This window comes from Chamaea fasciata, unplaced genomic scaffold (genome assembly GCF_029207755.1).
Source record: "Chamaea fasciata isolate MVZ Bird 193981 ecotype frontalis unplaced genomic scaffold, bChaFas1.0.hap1 SCAF_6, whole genome shotgun sequence".
NCBI classification, from domain to species: domain Eukaryota; kingdom Metazoa; phylum Chordata; class Aves; order Passeriformes; family Sylviidae; genus Chamaea; species Chamaea fasciata.
Genome location: NW_027094091.1, coordinates 25,769,066 through 25,785,991, shown reverse-complemented (window position 1 = coordinate 25,785,991; position 16,926 = coordinate 25,769,066). Strand labels below are relative to the sequence as shown.

The following is a 16,926-nucleotide window of genomic DNA, read 5'->3' as shown; positions in this document are numbered from 1 at the left end:
GGACAGCACCACGGTGAGCATTATCTGCAAGTAACCAGTGGTGGTTCTGCCATTCCTACCAAACACTACAGGTGCAATTCATCCTGCAAACCCAACCCCAGAGGAGTGTGGGAGTTCAATCCTTCTGATGGCAGTCATGTAAACTAATTAGATCAAACTCTTCAAGTATAATCCACTAAGTGCACAGCTCTTGCACTTCACCTGCAGATGGAAAAGGAAGCCAAGCAGATGTAGTAGTATTGTACCTTCCCCCTCTGAAGTGTCCCTTCTCTCAATAACCTTGTGCAAGTAAGATGAGCAACACATTTACCAAGAGACCATCACCATAACATCAGTGACTGTTCATCTGCATTTTGTGAAAACCATTCCTGAAAAGCTTTCTTTGGCTTTTGCCTACAGACAACACCAACTTAGCCAAATGCAGGCCAGCTGTACCAGTAGAAGTGATTCAGTACTTACACAGCATTTCTCAACCATTTTCTAGTGGTGAAAAACAGGTATAGGGTACTTTGTACTTCAAATAGAGGTGTGCAGAATAAGTGAATACTACTGGTGTCTTGTTCATGAAGGATGGTCTACTACCTACTGCAGATGTCAATTTGATGTTAACTTCGAGAATTTGATTAGAGCAGGAGCAGTAACAGAAACCCTTTCTACCTGAGAGTCTACAAAGTCCTGAGTCAGTTGCTTCCAAGACCATCACTGATTTACAATACACCTCTAGGCTCGTCACCTATGCAAGTTACAGAATTTACAATATGCACCCTTCTGAGCTGGGCACAAACCCATCTGATCATTTGAGTGTGCTTTGCAATGCTTTTATTTTCATGTTTTCCTAGCTACTTCTCAACAAATACCTTCAACAATACCAACAAAAAACAAAAATAATCTGCTCTGCTTGCAGTTTTCTTGAAGAGCCCTAAACAAAAACAAAAAACCCCATCCCATTCAGATGATGTATTTGAAACTGAATGTGCTATCGCAGGAGAGGCGTTTCCCTTTGCATCTCCCACAGAGGTCCTGGCGGTGGGGCCTCTTGGGATCCACGTGGCGCATCTTCACGGGGCAGGTGCACCGCGTCTGCTTGCAGCTCTGAGGGAGAAGGCGGCGGTCGGCGGGGGCGGCCGGGCCCGGGAGCGGCCGGGCTCAGGGCAGGGCGGGGGTCTCTTACCTGGCAGGTGATGTCCTCCACGCGGTACGGGTTGTAGGACTTCTGGCAGGTCCGGCAGAACTGACGGAAATAGACCTGCGGGGAAGGCTGGGGTCAGCAGGAGGGCGGCGGCCAAGAGCCCGAGCCAGGGCAATCCGAGCCGGCCCTACCTTGTTGGTGCCCTGGACACACCAGACGTAGGCGCTTTCCCAGCGGATGTTGCAGGCCTTGCAGTGGTAGTACCCGTACTTCTGCTCCAGGAACTGCCGGGGACAACGTTATTCGACGGTGCGGGCGCCTCCCGGACCAGCCCGGCCCCTCTCTGCTCCCCCGCGGCCGACACTCACCTGGAAGCGCAGGCGGGTCTTGCCTGCCGGCGACTGCCGCTTCTGGGGTGAGGCCGGCGGCTCTGCCGGCTGGGCGGGCGGCTCTGCCGGCTGGGTTGGAGGCTCTGCCGGCTGGGTTGGAGGCTCTGCCGGCTGGGTTGGAGGCTCTGCCGGCTGGGTTGGAGGCTCTGCCTCGGCCGCCTCTGCCGCCTCCTCCTGGCTTGCCTCCGTCGCCGGCTCCGGGGGGGCGGCCGAGCGCTGCCCGAGTGGCTCGGCCGGGCGCTGCCCCAGCGGCTCGGCGCCACCCTCAGAGGGCTTCTCCCAGCTCGCCCGCACGGCAGCCGCCTCCGCCGCCCGCTGCTCCCGCAGCGCGGCCGGCTCCTCTTCGACGGCCGCCGCCTTGTCCTGCTGCTGCGGCCGCCGCTCCGGCCCCGGGCTCGGCTCCTTCAGGAAGGCGGTGAGTCTGCGGGACGCCACGGGCGAGTAGACGGCGATGGTGCGGGGGAAGCGCACGGCACGGGTGCTGGTGGTGGCGGGGCTGCCCAGCTCCTGCTCCGCCTCACGGGGCCGCGGCGCGGCGGGGCCGGGGCGGCGGCGCAGCAGCGTGCGGGGCCCGAGCGAGCACTGCACCGAGGCGTCCTGCCGCGGGTTCACCTGCACGCCCACCTCCTTGGTGTTGGCCTTGCGGAGCCGCGGCGTCAGGTTGGGGTTGACCTGGGAGAGGATGGCCTTCAGCTGCGCCCGCTGGTAGTTGTCGAAGTACTCGGCGGCCGTCTCCCCGTATCCCGAGAAGTAGCTGCTGCCCCGCGGCCGCCAGCCGCCCGCCGCCCCTCCTTTGCCCTTGGGCGGTGGGTAGCGGTAGGAGTAGGGGTGGTAGGCGGTGTAGAGGTAGCTCGCCATCGCCTCCTCGGCCATCACACCGGACCCGGGGCAACCTCCGGGCGGTGGCCTTAAATACCCCCGGGGAGGGGCCGGGTTTCCCTCGACGGGCGCCGGCCTTGCGGCCCCTTCCCATCCCCACCTGGAGCGCGGCCTTGTGCCATCCCCCACCCCCCTCACCGCTCCCCAGCTGAACCCGGCAGCGAGGCTCTTAATTGCCTCCAAGAGAGTAAACAGCGGATAACGCGGGTTTGGTTCGGCTTCGCCATGTATTTGTGGTGAGAACAATGAGAGAACAATGCTTTTACAGCAGGTGGGAGGCACAGAGATACACACGCGACGTGGTTTTTTCGGTCATCTGAGCTGACACTGAGTTGGCGTTGACTCTGTAGAACACCGATTCTTCCTTCTACCCATTCCTGCTGCACTCAGCCAGGCAGCAGTCTCCTTGCATGAAGTTTTACAGTTACTGCTTTTACAGTTACTGGTTTGTGTCGCAGTGATGTACTTTTTTTCTTTTTTTCTTTCTTTTTTTTTTTCTTTTTTTTTTTTTTTTCCCACGTTTACTTTTGAGGAAGTAGAACTGTCATGGTAATAAACACACATCACCTTCTACAATGGGGGCAGCTGGAGAAACGATAGAGGCCGGGAGCAGCTCCGCCTGCACAGCAGCGAGCACAGCCCCTGCCTGGTGGCAAGCACAACACACATTCATGTCTGGGGGAGTTATCTCTTTGTCCTGCCTAAAGTGCCGTCTGAGTCGGCTCCATCTGAATGGAATTGTGCTCCTCTGTGGTCACTGTGCCATATGAAGTATCAGCTACCTCCTCTTCCTTGAGTTTCTTGTAAGAAATATCTGTGTCTTCCTCTTCACCGAGTGTATCTTGCTTGTAGCTGTCTCTTCCGTACATCTTGTATGCCAGCACAAACAGTCCCGCTTCTGCTGACTGAAAAAGCGCATAAAGCAAGGGAAACATGTACATGCTCCCTATGAGCTCCGGGGAGAAGGTGAGTTTTAGGATGGCGGTGCAAAGCTGGACATTTTGGCACCCTGTTTCCAAAGATACCGTTCTCCTGCAGTGTGGGGGCATTTTAAAGACCGTGGCTAAGCCGTATCCCAAGGCGTACCCTGCCAGAGGCATCAGCACTGCAATGGCGTAGACAGACGCAGGAATCTGTGCCAACAGATCTGGGCCCAGCATGGTCCCAGTCAGGATGAACAGGACCACCAGAGTCACCAAGAGGGACCACAGGGAAATCTGGCAACAGACAGACATTGGTAAACAACATGACGGCTATTATATTGGAAGGATAAGCACCACAGGTAGAGGCTTGCTAAAGGGTCTAAACGGCAAAACATGGTTGTACTGCCCTTCCCAGGTTTGCTCCTGGCCTGGGATCATATCCCAGGAAAGGAATGGAATGAGGTCACCGTCCATCATTTTGCTTTGGGATGACTTGCTGGGCAACAGGAGTCAGGAATTGTGCCTCACTCTTTCTTTCTCAATTAAGCTAATTTAGTTGCACGTTTTCAGGATGTGTGGCCGTGCCTGCAGGTTGATTTTGCCTGACCTGGGTGCAGCAAGAGTGGGGAGAAAGCAGGATGTCATGGAATGCATCTGCTACAGGGTCCAGGATGCCTACCACGCTGCCCTCCTTCCTGCGCACTGCGATAGGGGGTAACCTGCCCTTTCCCTCGCTTTCTCTGTCCCACCGTTTTATTTCAAGACTGTAAGTCTCTGTATTCCACCGAAGCAGTTGACTATGCCCGTGTGAGATTAACACCCGTTTGGAGGGACCAGAAAGCTCACTACAGTCGGCTCCCCGTCCCCAGAGCCGCCCCCGGGCATCCCCCGAAGCGTGGCCGCCCTCCTCCCCTCCGGGCGCCGTGCCTACCTTGACCAGGAGGTCGGCGGCGCGGGGGTGCCGGTAGCGGATAAGCACCCCCAGGCCGATGGGCAGCAGGGTGCTGCCCAACGTCAGGCTCACCGCCCCCAGGGGCAGCAGCTGCACCACGGCCGTGTTGATCCAGTGGCGGCTGTAGATCCAGAGGCAGAGGGGCATCAGGAAGAGGGCCAGCAGCGTGGAGGAGGCCGTCATGATAATGCTGCGCCGGGGGAACCAGAGAAATGCTCCATCACCGCGCGCCCGGCCCGGGGGTCGGCCCCGTGAAGCCCCAGCCCCCGCTGGAAGTGGGTTCTGCAGCCGGCCGGGCACTTCGCACGGCAAGAGCCCGCTCGCTCTATTCTCTCCCCTTTCCATCCTCCACCCCCTTCCCTGCTCCGGCCAGGGCGCGGGCACGCAAGATTCTTAGGGAAGGAGGCAGGAGGCGTGTGTCGGGGCTCTTGTAAGATCCTCCACGGCAGAGGCAGGCGATTCACAGCGCGCCGTGCCCGCCCGTCCCGGCTCCACCGGTGGCAGGTGCCCAGCGAACCCTCCCCGCCTCCCGGGGCTGCCGCAGGCTCCCGGCCGGCTGGGGACAAAGGGCAGCGGGGCACCTACCTCAGATTCATATCCCCGTCGACGAGCACCGACATGAGGTTGGAGAGGTTGCCCCCGGGGCAGCAGCCGCACAGCAGTACAGCCACAGCCGCCACCTCGTCTAGGGCGAAGATGAGGGCGAGGAGGAAGGCCAGCAGTGGCATGGCCACGAATTGTCCCAGCAGCGCCAGCAGCAGCCCTACGGGCCGCCGGAGCTGCTGCCCCAGCTGCCCCAAGTCCACGGCGCAGCCGAGCCCCAGCATGGTCACGCAGAGCCCCAGCCCCACCAGCACGCTCAGGCCCTGGCTGAGGGAGCGGTCCCCGAAGGTCTCGCCGCCCCCCGACAGGGACCCGCCGTCGGGGCCGCCGCCCCCCGCCGCCGCCGGGGGCTGCGCGGAGCTGGCCATGGGCTCGGCGGCCCCGGGGAGCCGCCGGCTCCCCGCCAAGCCCCGGAGGAGAGCGCGGGCGGCGGGGCGGCCGTCAGTGCGGGACGCGGGGAGGGCTCGCCCCGGCGGGCGGCGGAGCCCGCATCCCTCCCCGGCTCCGCTCGGATCTCCGTGCGCTGCTGATGCGCCGCGGTCGCCGGCTGCCTGTCTGCTGCGTCCCCGGACCCACGCGGGGCCACCCCCGGCGTGGGCGGTGTCTCGCTGCCGCCTCGACGGCGGTCATCGCCGACCGCCAGCGCCGCCCGGCCCCGGCGGAGGGAAACGCAGGCGGCGTCGGGCTCCCGGCCGCATCCCCCCCCTCCGGTGCGACCCGCGGCAGCCTCTTCTGGAGCCGGCAGGGCCCGACCTTTCCAGCGGACGACCTGAGGTATCACAGAATTTACTTTGGCATCGGCATTACAAAAAGGTCACGCAATGTGGGTAGGAGCACTAGACCCCTCTTCTGAGGGATTGCCAAGCTCGTTCCCCCTCCAGGCAAGTTGCCATTGATGTGGAGGTTTTGGAATGTGTGAGGAAGGATGGAAGGCCCTTTTATGAGGTCGAGGAGGGACTACTTTCTGCTGGTAGGGATGCTGAAACTTGTCAGGAGAGGTGATATCATTTAAAGGGTACTCAGTACACGTGAAGGAAACAGGCAAGCTCACAGGCACACAAATATTCAAACCAGGGTGAGAAATGTAGTCCACCACCCAAAAATCGCATCCAAAGGCAATTCAACTATTTTTAGTCATAAAATTGTGCTTACAATATTTACTTTTCATTTAACAATTATGTGTCACCCTGTTCCTTCAGAAGTAAAGTGTTGTATAGAATGTCCAACTAGACTCACAAGGACAGGGGTTCTTGAGAGAGAAGGGCAGATTCCGAGGGCAGGAGATATGTCGGTGACTCTCACTCTTAGCACTACTCTTGGCCTTGTCTTAGGAATGTAACTCTTTCCCTCATTCACCCACAGGGTTTAGAGGGGTCACAGCCACCACTTCACAATACCACTCCTGGGTGAGGGTAGCTGATTCAGGGGTATCCTCAGGGGGTTCTCCTTGGCTTCTGCACTTCGTGTGTGGCTCTACTTCTGCATGGAGCATTTCAGGTCACAGATTTAAGGACACAGCCTACGGGGGCTGCCCTGACTGGCTGCTTGCCTTAAGCTCCATCAAACAGCAAGTTTGGGTAAAATTTTAGGCTGTCCTGGGGCTCAAGTAGAAATTATTGGTGGCTTGAAAGAAAAACAGATGGTTTGCTTATTAAATCTTAGGGTCTTTCTTGGGGCACAAGTGACACAAGAAGTACAAGTAGTGCCTGGTGACAAAATCCTGGGTACGCAACTTTGCCAAAATGATGCCAAGTTCAATACTGTTCTGCTTGTGTTTGTTTCCTTGTCATTAGCCTAAAGAGAGCTCAGGGAAGATGAGTCATCAGAGCTAAATTACCAAACAGGATCTGGATTGCTTTAGTTCATTCATATTTTTGGGCTCTAGAGGAGGGGAGGTCAGGATCTGGTTGGCTTTTTTGAGCCAACAGCATTCTCTGGATTTAATTTTCTGCTTTGCATACGCAGAAAAGGGTTTGCAGTGTATTTATTGTGCTTCATAAAGTCTTACCACTGTTATATCTTATTCCATCTGTCATGTAGCCAGTACTTTGCTTTGCAACATGCAGGTCATTTTCTTATCATACCCTCCCTGGTTTGTAAGAGATGCCTGGGTGGTTCCCTGTGGTGTGGCTGACCAGGGATCACTGTGGGCAGACCCAGGATGGATCCACTGTGTGAGCACAAGGCAGCTACTTACTGAGCAGGTGGGAAGGGCACAGCCAGGCCTCCTGCTTTATCTCTGACTGTCACTCCCCAGACTCCACACTGCAGCAGGGCTGGTCACAGGAAGATATTTTTATATCATAATGTATGTGGCACCTATGGTGCAGGCAGTTACAGGAGGAGTCCAGTGTCCCTGGAAGGAGATGCAGGCTCTTTCAGAGCCCACCCAGTCAGCATAAACTTCACTTTCAAGGGACACTGAACTATAGTGGGAAAATGACATGAATGAATCGCAACAAATCAAGACCTCTTGGGAGTTTTGTTGTAATTTATCAGCTAAAATTAAACTCTTGGTTTTGACATGAGCAGTGAAGCTGCCTTCAGGGAAAGCCAAGTCTGAACCCAGCTGAAGTGTTTTGCTAATTGTCCATCCACAAAGTACCTTCACTCCAGGTATGTTTTCATATTTTCACATGCAGCATTTAGAACGAAAAAATTTGTACCTGCTGCTGAGCATGGTTCTTGTCTCTAACTTGCTGCAGGCTTTCCTGATATGTCATCCTGAAAGCACAGTCAGGAGTCTGGAGTGATGCTGAGTAGTTTTGCAGCATCTGGCTGTGAGGCAGTCAGCTCACACATAGTGAACACCTCAATGTATCTAAATCCATGGATAATTCCTTTCTGCTTTCTTTTATGGAGGGCAAGGGAAAGGATATTGCCTACCCTGCTATTACTGGAAGCCACAAATTGAATATTTGAGTATAAAAAGACTTGCCAAGTAAATCTGAGCATACATCATTCTCAATTATTCCTTGTTAGTCCTTCTGTTGAAAAATGGGTGAAGGGATAAGAGTTAGCAAGAACAAAGAAGAGGGAGGGAAAGGACTGCTGAAATATGAACTTGTTGTAGTTTGTAACTTTTATTAAAAACATTGTCTTACAATAATCTTAGAGGAGGGTTGATTTCCACAAAGTGCACTTGTGCTACAAGCCAGTCTGGAGAGGCAGAAGTCTCTCAAAACCTAGGAATATTGTTTGCTCCTTTATAACAGGATTTTTGTGCCTTCCCTTTATTCAACTAAAAGCAAAGATGAAAAATAGAGGATAAACTTGTAAGGAATTTTGATAGTACTGTAAGGAATGAGCAAAGCAACCTTGCTGTTTACTCAGTGACTGCTTCAGCACACTGTGTGATGTTTCAATCACTTGCTTCTCCTGGCAGAGATTAAAAGCATCTGGCATAGCCAGGACTGCTGCAAAATTGCAATCATTGTGTCCATGCTTCATCTTGGTGACCCCCAAGGGAAGTTGCTGTGTGTGTTGTTCACTGAGCTGAATTTGGGGCAGCAAGTGGAGGTTTGGTGTGTGCCTGTTGCTGTCCAGGCTCTAGAGCCTCAAGCAAGAAGGGTTGGTTTGCAAATCCCATGTGAGTTAAGGATAAGCCCGAGTCTTGAACTTGGAAGCCTAAATCCCAAACATGTTGCACTTCAGGTGTGTGCATGTTGTAGTTATGAGCACGCCATAAAAGCAGCCAGTGGGGCTGGGTAAGAAAGCAAAGGGTGGTCACTCCCTCTTTTCCCGCACTTCCCATTTCAGCTCCATCCCCATTCCAGCTCCCGCTGCTCCCGTCTTGGCTCTCTTGTGCTCTGCCGGGCTCTGCGGGAAGCGGCGTCACCCTCCCGTAAGTCACACTCTGCCTCTCTGCACGTCCATGCCAGCTGATTTGTGGAGCTGTGCCGGGTGTTTGCAGGGGAAGAGAGGCCTCTGAAGGGTAGTCCTGGAGTATGGAAAGCTTTCAGTCTGCACCTTAAGGCGGTGGTGCTACTAAAGACACTGGGACAAAATACTGCTGTGAAAGTGATGTTCAGGTGAGACCCAGCAGGAGTAGTTTCTGATTTCCTGGGGGTGTGCAATCCCTTCATTTCTACCTTACTTGCTATGCACCTAGGCTATGGATAGTAAGAAAATTAAATTAAAGACTAAATAGGGCAATAATCATTTACCATGGGAAAAAGAAAAGTCTTTGCTGTTGCCTTTAATGAAAATATTCCTTTATTGTGCATTGTGTGGTCCCCTATATGCAGTTTAGGGTAATTTTGTGGTAAACTCCATGAAATGCATAAGCTTGATCTTATTTATAATGTAGATCCAGAGCACTTATTTTTCTGGCTTAGGAGAGTTAGGAATTGGAGCCTAATTGTGCAGAAATATTGGTGCTTTTGCTTGTTCTTCCATGGTTATCTTTGTGCTAGGAAGTACGTGTCACCTGGTCCTTTGCTGAGCTAGGACCTGTCTCCCACTCTATCCCTCAAAAGCGGCAGAACACAGGGGACTTTGCAGCCACCCATAGCCCACCCTCACTCCCACCCATAGCCCACCCTTACGGAGCCAGCAACTTACCAGACAAGTGACTTTTTCCTTTTTAAAAATTCTATGTTGTTTGGGAGCTTGGTCACTAAACAGGTGGAAAAATACATTTTGGAAATAAGATGAAGCATTGAGATCTGTGCAATTAAATTTTTCCAAGAAACCTCCCCAGCCAGACACAGGCAGAAAGTGCTTTGGTGAGGATGTGCTGATTGATGGATGTTGCTCCTGCCCCAAGCTGCTTGTATTTCACACAAAGGCAGAGTGCAGTGGTACCATGTAGGTGGAGAAAACGCAAGAGTCCTGAGTTTCCTCCTGGTTTGTTGCTCCTGCAGCTGTCTGTAGTGCAGAAGCATCAGGACAGACCTGCGTTTCCTGCCTCCCAGGCTTTTCTGCTACTGCTCAACACGACACCTGGCCCCATTGCAGCACTGTTATGTCTCATCCTGAGCTAACCTTAAACTCTCCTCTGCCTTGTCCTTAACAAGATGCTGCTGCTCAGTCCTGCTTGGCAAATCTCCACAATAATCAGCATCATTTTTCCATGGCCAGCATCCTTGACCAGTCCCAGGGTCTGAATTTCAGGCTGCAAAAAATTAAATAATTGTCCCTTCCTCTCTTCTTCAGCAGCAGTCATTTCTGTGTCCCTGTTGTCTGCTCTTACAGGTGAGATTCCATCAAATCATCCTTGCCTTCACCCTGGCTGAAGTGGCAAAGGCATCCAGGCACCCTCCTCTGCTGTGCTGCATCTGCCTCTCCTCTTCTCTGCTGTCTTTGTGATTTCTCTCTTCATGGGAGTGCTGTCCCCTTTTTCTCATGGGTTCCTCTTCCTAATGATGCCTGTTTCAGTCCAGTCCTGCTCTGTATTTATGCCTGCCTTGGGAGCAGTGCTCTCTCCCAAGCAACTTAGAGCCTCTGAGATTTTATTAAATTGAAGTGGTGGAAGGGAAACGAGCAATAGCCTCATTACCTGGCTGGGCAGTCTCCTTTGTCCCCCCTATGTGTTCAGTCTCTGAGCATATGGGAACAGATCCTTTCACTGAAGTTCTGGGTTAGCAGTCAAGGGCAGAAATTATTAAGATAAAATCCTCCTGTTGCACTTGGTGTTCCCCCATGTTTATTTTTAAGATGTCTGAAGACCATTAATCAACAAGTAAGTGCATGATGCCTCAGGTCACAATGTTCCCATAATTTGTAATTAGAACTAAGTGCATAAGGCTGTGTGATCTGCCTTCTAAATGAAGAGGCCTTTTGCCAATCATCCCATTAGAAAAGGTCTTCTGGTCTATAAAAAGAGGTGAAATCAGGGAATCATTGAGGAATGATTTTGTAAATTGACTGCTGACAGTGAGTTGTTGAGGCAGTTGCATCCCTACAACTGTAAAACAATTACTAGCAGCAAGTTTTTCTTCAAGCAAATAAATGCCTTTGTGTGAGGTATCTTTACCCAGATTCAAGTAAGAAAGAATTCTGCCTCATTCGCTGTTCCCTTTTGTTGTCATTTGATCTTTTTCTGTAGTTGGAGTATTATCAGGGTTAAGATGAAAAGTCATAATAAATGACCTGATGACTAATGCATGCGTTGGTCCGGAAGAGCCAAAATTATCATCCTGCCCCATCAGACAGGGACAAGGAGGTGAGATGAGGATGACTCTGAAAGCACTGGATTCAGAGTTAAAACTCAGTGGTATTTTGCACTGCAGGCACAGGTATCGCTCTGCACAGGTTCTCACAGGCAGGTGGTCATAGGACTCTAGAAACAGGGATGTCTTGGATGTCACAGCCCTGACTGACCTCGCCAAGGGTGTCACACACAGCCTGCTCAGCATCCTCACTGATGATGTGGGGGCCACACTGTGGAGTGCGGGACGCTGATGGCTGTGAAGGACAGCAGTGCCATCCAGGCTGGAGAGCACAGTGATGATGGGATGTGCACAGCTTGGTTAATGGTGGGGCTTCAGGATGGAGGTGCAGTTGCAGGTCCATGTCCAGCTGCGTTTACTTGACATCCATCACCCACTGAGGGTCCCAGCCCTTTTTTAATTTGCTGGGTAGGAACCTGGGGTCAGGGGCATAAATCAAGAGAGGTAATCTCGAGGTAGATGACACAAATGTCGTTTTGTGCCAATGCAATTTGTAATTTGGGTTTTGCAAAAAAAAACCCCAAAAAACAGCTCAGAGTAAATGACACTAAGATGTTGTCCCACAGATTAATTTAGTTGTCAAAAATGCACAAGTGAATTTAATTTAATTCCATCTACATTAGCAGTTTCTTCATAGAATATTCATTTAATTGAAGAAAGACACCCAAAAGAAAAATTACATCACTCACTTGCCAAAGCTTTCTCCATATTAAAAGGAATGCTAATGATGAGTCCCATGGGAATTATAAGATTTAATAGCATCAGTATTCTGTGTCTCAGGTTACAGGCAAAAAATATCTTTGCACTCAGTTTCCAGCCATTTGTATTGTAGCATCGAAGGTGCCTGGATGTGGACTAAAGCTGTTTCGTGTTAGAAACTGCATAACCATGGAATAATAATGCTTCTTGTCCTGCTGCCAAATTTGTACTAAATATTAAAAATGAGTATCAGTAATGCTGATCAGCAAATAAGCAAGCCCAGGTGCACCATTACCTAAATTAACTCTCGAGCTGTCTAGAAAAAAATCTCAGGAAAATGGGGAGAAATAAATCTCTAACGTAATAGGCATCTCTTAATACTTGTCTTAGCTAATGTTGTATATTAATCCTATGAAAATAGCCTTGACATGCTGTTATGTGCACTTTTAAAACCGTGATGAAACAGAACATTTTTGAATAAACCACGGTATCAGTAGAGCCTGTATGTCACAGCAGCTGAGGCAGATGTCCTCTGGGCTTTGTGTATTTGTTGATTTTCCAGAGAGATGAAAGCATGAACATCTTCATCAACAAGATCTTTTATTTCCTTTCTGTGGTGCCTAAGCAGAAACGCTGGGTACGAAACCAGGGAAATATGTGTACAGTGTGATCCCTCATGACAAAAAAAAATAAAAATCTGTTTCTTTACCACTGCCAAACATCCATGGAATCAATTTTCACTAGTAGCTTCTTGAAGTGTTTGAATGGTATTGCTGAGACCCTTAGGACCTGCCCTAAGCAGTGAGCAGTCACCTCCAGTCTCTAAAGGATCATGAATTCTGCTCCCAGAGAGACTCAGCAGGGAGGATGACTGCTGGGTTCCTCCAGCAAGCGGCAATTCATTGTAAGGACTTCTTTAAACCCTTTGATTCAGTAGCACAGGAAGGGTGTCCAAGCTTATTTTCCCTTTCAACGGAGAGGCTGTCTCATAGCTCGTGGCTGCTCCCTGTCCCTGCAGCATGCTGGCACTCACCATTAGCATCCCAGGCCTTTTGACATTCAAGACATTTTTGGCAGTGATCATAGCCTTTATTAGATAATGAAAGATACTATCTGAGAACTCAGAAGGAGATTTTAGAAAGGCCTTAAGTAATCAAAAATTTAATTTTGAGGGCATTACAAACAGTAAGAGCCATTGGCCAAGCAGTGTAGGAAGCACTAATATACCAATGCAAATTTCACTGTTGCTTGTGCAAAAATGCATGTAACAGCTGAGCTCTTCCCAGGAGATTTCTTGGATCAGATGCCCAAATCTGGAAGCCCTGAGAGGCCAGCTCTGCAGAAAAGGAGACTGATCCATGCTCCCTGTTGCAGAGTAGTAACAGCATCAGTTTGCAGTCACTGCAGTTGCCCCAAAGCAGAAGTTGTCCTGGTGCAGCACCCACCCCAACCCCTCCAGTAATTTCACAGCCCTGCCAATGGGAACTGGTGGCTCGTCACTGCGCTTGGGGTGCTCAGAGGAGCTGCTCTGGGGGAAGGCTCTGCTTGAGTGCTGTGCTAACTGCCACGGCAAGAACAGGAGGGGTGTATGTCTTGTGTAAATCCATGCCACTAGCTCAATACAAGTCCTTTTGCATCCCACAGTCTCGAGATGTTGCTGTGTGACCACACAGCACCACACACTTAGCTGGAAAAACCCAGACCAGTAGGAAAATATTTCTGAAATCCTAAACAGTTTAAGGAAGTTTAAATGTATGTGACACTGAGTAAAAAAGCCTAATGGGGATGTTTCAGTCTCCTCAAGAGGTGTTTTTATGGCCTGCTGTGTGGCTTCATCTTCACTCAGACTTTCCTGGCATAAATGCAGCTGTTAATTACATTCAGGACCTCATGGACAATTCAGTGAAAACTCAGGACAATGTGGCGAATGGAAGCTGAACTAGACCAAACGCGGGATGAAAAAGCACAGTGAAAGCAAGATCACCCTCTAGTGTCTGAAGAGTCCTGGGTAGGAAGCCAAGAGCAAAAAGACAACTGCAATATTTAATAGAGTAATAAAAGGTAAAAAAGATAGAAAAATAGAAGGGCAAAAAGGAGTACATTAATGTGTTTTAATTGTAACCTACTCATTGTTTTGAATTTTGAAAGAAGGTTTCTGGTAGGTAGATTTCAGTGACTTGTTTTGGTAATTATTGTTATTAATTATCTTCATAATAAGAAGGTTGCAGAAAGTGGAAGCACACTTCTGCTAATGAAAATGGCTAAGACACTTCAGGGTGGAGGGCAGCACCGAGAAATGGCCTGGGTGAGGAGTGGGGGAGATGGGCTGAATCAAGACCCTGAAGAGGTATATGATTGGAGCTCCTTAACATGAAACACCTATTTTTTGTACTTCAGGTCTGCCACTGAGGCACTTGGGTCGGGGAAAGGAGTCTTAAACTGATGTTGTACCTTTGTGAAGGTGGGGAAATAGGGTACAAAATCAGTAGAGCCTACTACACAGTAGCCAGTCTTGAGCAGTAAATTGTGAGGAGGCTCTGTCAATGGAATTTTCCATTTCTTCCACTGACAGTGGACCACTTGGCAGGACAGCTGGCACTGGTGCCTGGGTGCAGGGACCTGCAGAGAACTGTATTTCACTCCCCTGGGCAAATTTTCACATGGAGATAAATTGTTAAGGTGAGAAGTCCACCACATATCAGTTAAATCTCTGTGTTCTGCTCTGGTAAAGGCAGTCTGAATTTGCCAAACTTCACCAGAGCCTTGCGTTGCCAAAAGCTGCGTTATTGCTGGGGAAGGCTGAGCTGGGCTTGGGTGTTTTACCAGATCCATGATTGTAAGCGAGTCCCTTTAATATTTCTCCAGTATGTTTGTGTATGTGAACAGCACCATTCATGCTGAGCCTGTGTGAATGGCAGCATCAATAGCCATTAAATCTTTGTTGATGTTCTCATAAAGGGAAAATAAAAATCCCTTGACTCTGACATTTACAATAGGTATTATCTGCTCTCTGACATTTGGGCTCATAAACCGAGGTCAACCCAATTCTTAGCTTACCCTGCTGTATCAGACCAGATATGAACTGACTGGCTGCTCCTTTCTCTAAATAGCAGCCACCTGCCCCTCGCTCCCAGCACGTGAGCCTGGGAACCTGGGAGTCATCTCAGTGATGATCAGCTGAGCCTCAAGAAAATAAACGAGCGTCCTCAGGAGTGTATGGCAGAGCAGGGAACCAACTGAGGGTCTTCTATAACCCACCCTTGCACCATAATGAATTATTTCTTTGAGCCCACAGGCATTCAGGAGGTCTGTGTGCACGGAATGAGCAGTGCTGGCCCGGCAGGAGCCGTGCCTGGTGTTATCAGTGGCTGTTACGGCAGTGCAGCTGCACCCTCAGCAAGAAGTTTTGGGTGGCAGCCGTGACCCTGCTGCCGGTGCTGCGTGGGCAGGCAGGGGCATCCTGTGGCTCAGGAGCCGCTGGTTCCTGCCAGCAAGGCTGGCTGTGAATAGAGGGGGATACTCTGAGCTGCTTTCTTGAGGCTGTGTGGTGGTGATATCACATTGGTGTCTCTGACACGCAGGCATGGTTTTATAGGGATGAGAGTCAGGACAAGGCTTTCATTACTCCTTTGAAGACGGGTCACTTGAAGCGGCATTAATAGCAGTTTTCTGTGTCTCCATTGGCCACGCGGTGAACAGATGAGCAGAAACAATGTCACCCTGCCCTGGGCTCAGTAGTTGGGGGAGTAGATGTAGGGGTAAATGGATCACTGTGGAGAAGTATGAGGCTGATACAGGAGCTGAGGCAGAGCATAAAAAGCAGGGGATTTGCCTATCTCCCTCTCTTTTCTTTTTGAGAGGGGACTCAAAATGGTAGCAAGTGCTTCAATCAAGTTTTTATTTTTAAAGAAGGAGAGTGACAAAGATACAATTATGGGGACACAAGATACTCTGTCCTGCTGCCCATCATCAAGACAAACACCTTTGAACAAGAACACTTACGCTGCTTTTAATTTGGCATGTGTGGGGTTCAGTCAGGCAGCAGCATATTTCACCTGACCCTCTGCCCTGAACAGGAACCAAACTCACTGCAACCCAGAGCTTGGTCCAGCATTACTTTCTCCTGGCAGTATTTTGGCACTCATGTGCAGCACAGAGACAAGCAGCAGCTGTAAAATTCGCAGAGCAGTGCTAACCCTGCTGAGTGAAAGGCAGGATCAGTCAGATAACTGAGCTTTTGTAATGGGTTGTGCAGCTTTGCAGGTGGGGATTGGTCCCTTCTTTCAGTTAGTGACAAGAGGACATAGCCCCAAGCTGTGCTAGGGGAGAGTTCAGTAGGACATAGAATTTTCTTCACAGATAGGGTGATTAGACATTGGAATGCACTGCCCAGGGCGGATGTGGAGTCACCATCCCTGAAGGTGTTGAAGGAAAGACTGGACATGGCACTTTGTTGCCTGGATTTGATTATTTCAGAGATCTTTACCAACCATGTGATTCTGTCTGCTTACGCTGCTGATGACAGAAGCTCAGATTACAATGTAAGTGGCTTCTTTCATTTAGTCTGGTGAAAGATACAGTCTACTTTTGTCCCTGAGAGTAGCACACTGCACAGAGATGTCAGGCATTCCAGTTTTCAAATCTTTTTTTTTTTTTTAATTCTATTTCTAACAGTGGATGATGCACCAAGTTAAAAATTGCTTTGCTGGTAAGAAAATGGTAGCATTTTGCTACCTATTTCTTTAAATCCTTTAAATAAATGCTGAAGAGCTACAAATCAGCTTAACCACTACAGTTATGCTTTGTGTCCTACTAAGTGCTTTATGTGGTCCCAACAGGATTTATCATTTAGTGCAAAGAGGACAATGACACACAGCACAACTCTGTGGTATCACAGCTGAAAACAGTTGTAAAAAAATCTTGTGGCAAGTGGGTCTGGTGGAATATGTTCCTTTCAGTTAACTCTTAGAGCCAAAAGCATCTTCATCGAGCAGTTGTAAAACATGGATGCTCCTGAAAGCAGCCGAATCCCACCCAGTCTCACCTTCCTGAGGCAGGACAAGTACAGACAGGCTGCCTGTAGGTGTCAGACTCGGACTGCACAGCAACATAAATGCAAGTCAAGAGCAGGTGGGGCTTCTGGTTTATTCCTTGAATCAAAGCAACCTCACATGTTGCC

At 50.2% G+C, this 16,926-nt stretch overlaps 2 protein-coding genes across 2 annotated transcripts; both read right to left on the bottom strand.

Annotated features, from left to right (window-relative positions):
* Positions 1 to 802: 802 nt before the first annotated feature.
* Positions 803 to 2,392, bottom strand: ZAR1 (zygote arrest 1). The gene is made up of 4 exons (XM_066185720.1): positions 1,498 to 2,392; positions 1,321 to 1,413; positions 1,172 to 1,246; positions 803 to 1,092 (listed from the first exon to the last, which is right to left on the bottom strand). Exons 1-4 carry the CDS (start codon positions 2,389 to 2,391, stop codon positions 949 to 951), a joined length of 1,206 nt encoding a protein of 401 aa, XP_066041817.1. The 5' UTR covers position 2,392; the 3' UTR covers positions 803 to 948.
* A 196-nt stretch (positions 2,393 to 2,588) lies between these two features.
* SLC10A4 (solute carrier family 10 member 4) lies at positions 2,589 to 5,258 on the bottom strand. Its single transcript, XM_066184958.1, has 3 exons — positions 4,858 to 5,258; positions 4,252 to 4,462; positions 2,589 to 3,614 (listed from the first exon to the last, which is right to left on the bottom strand). The coding sequence occupies exons 1-3, from the start codon at positions 5,241 to 5,243 to the stop codon at positions 3,099 to 3,101; spliced, it is 1,113 nt and encodes a 370-aa protein (XP_066041055.1). The 5' UTR covers positions 5,244 to 5,258; the 3' UTR covers positions 2,589 to 3,098.
* Between the last annotated feature and the right edge of the window lie 11,668 nt (positions 5,259 to 16,926).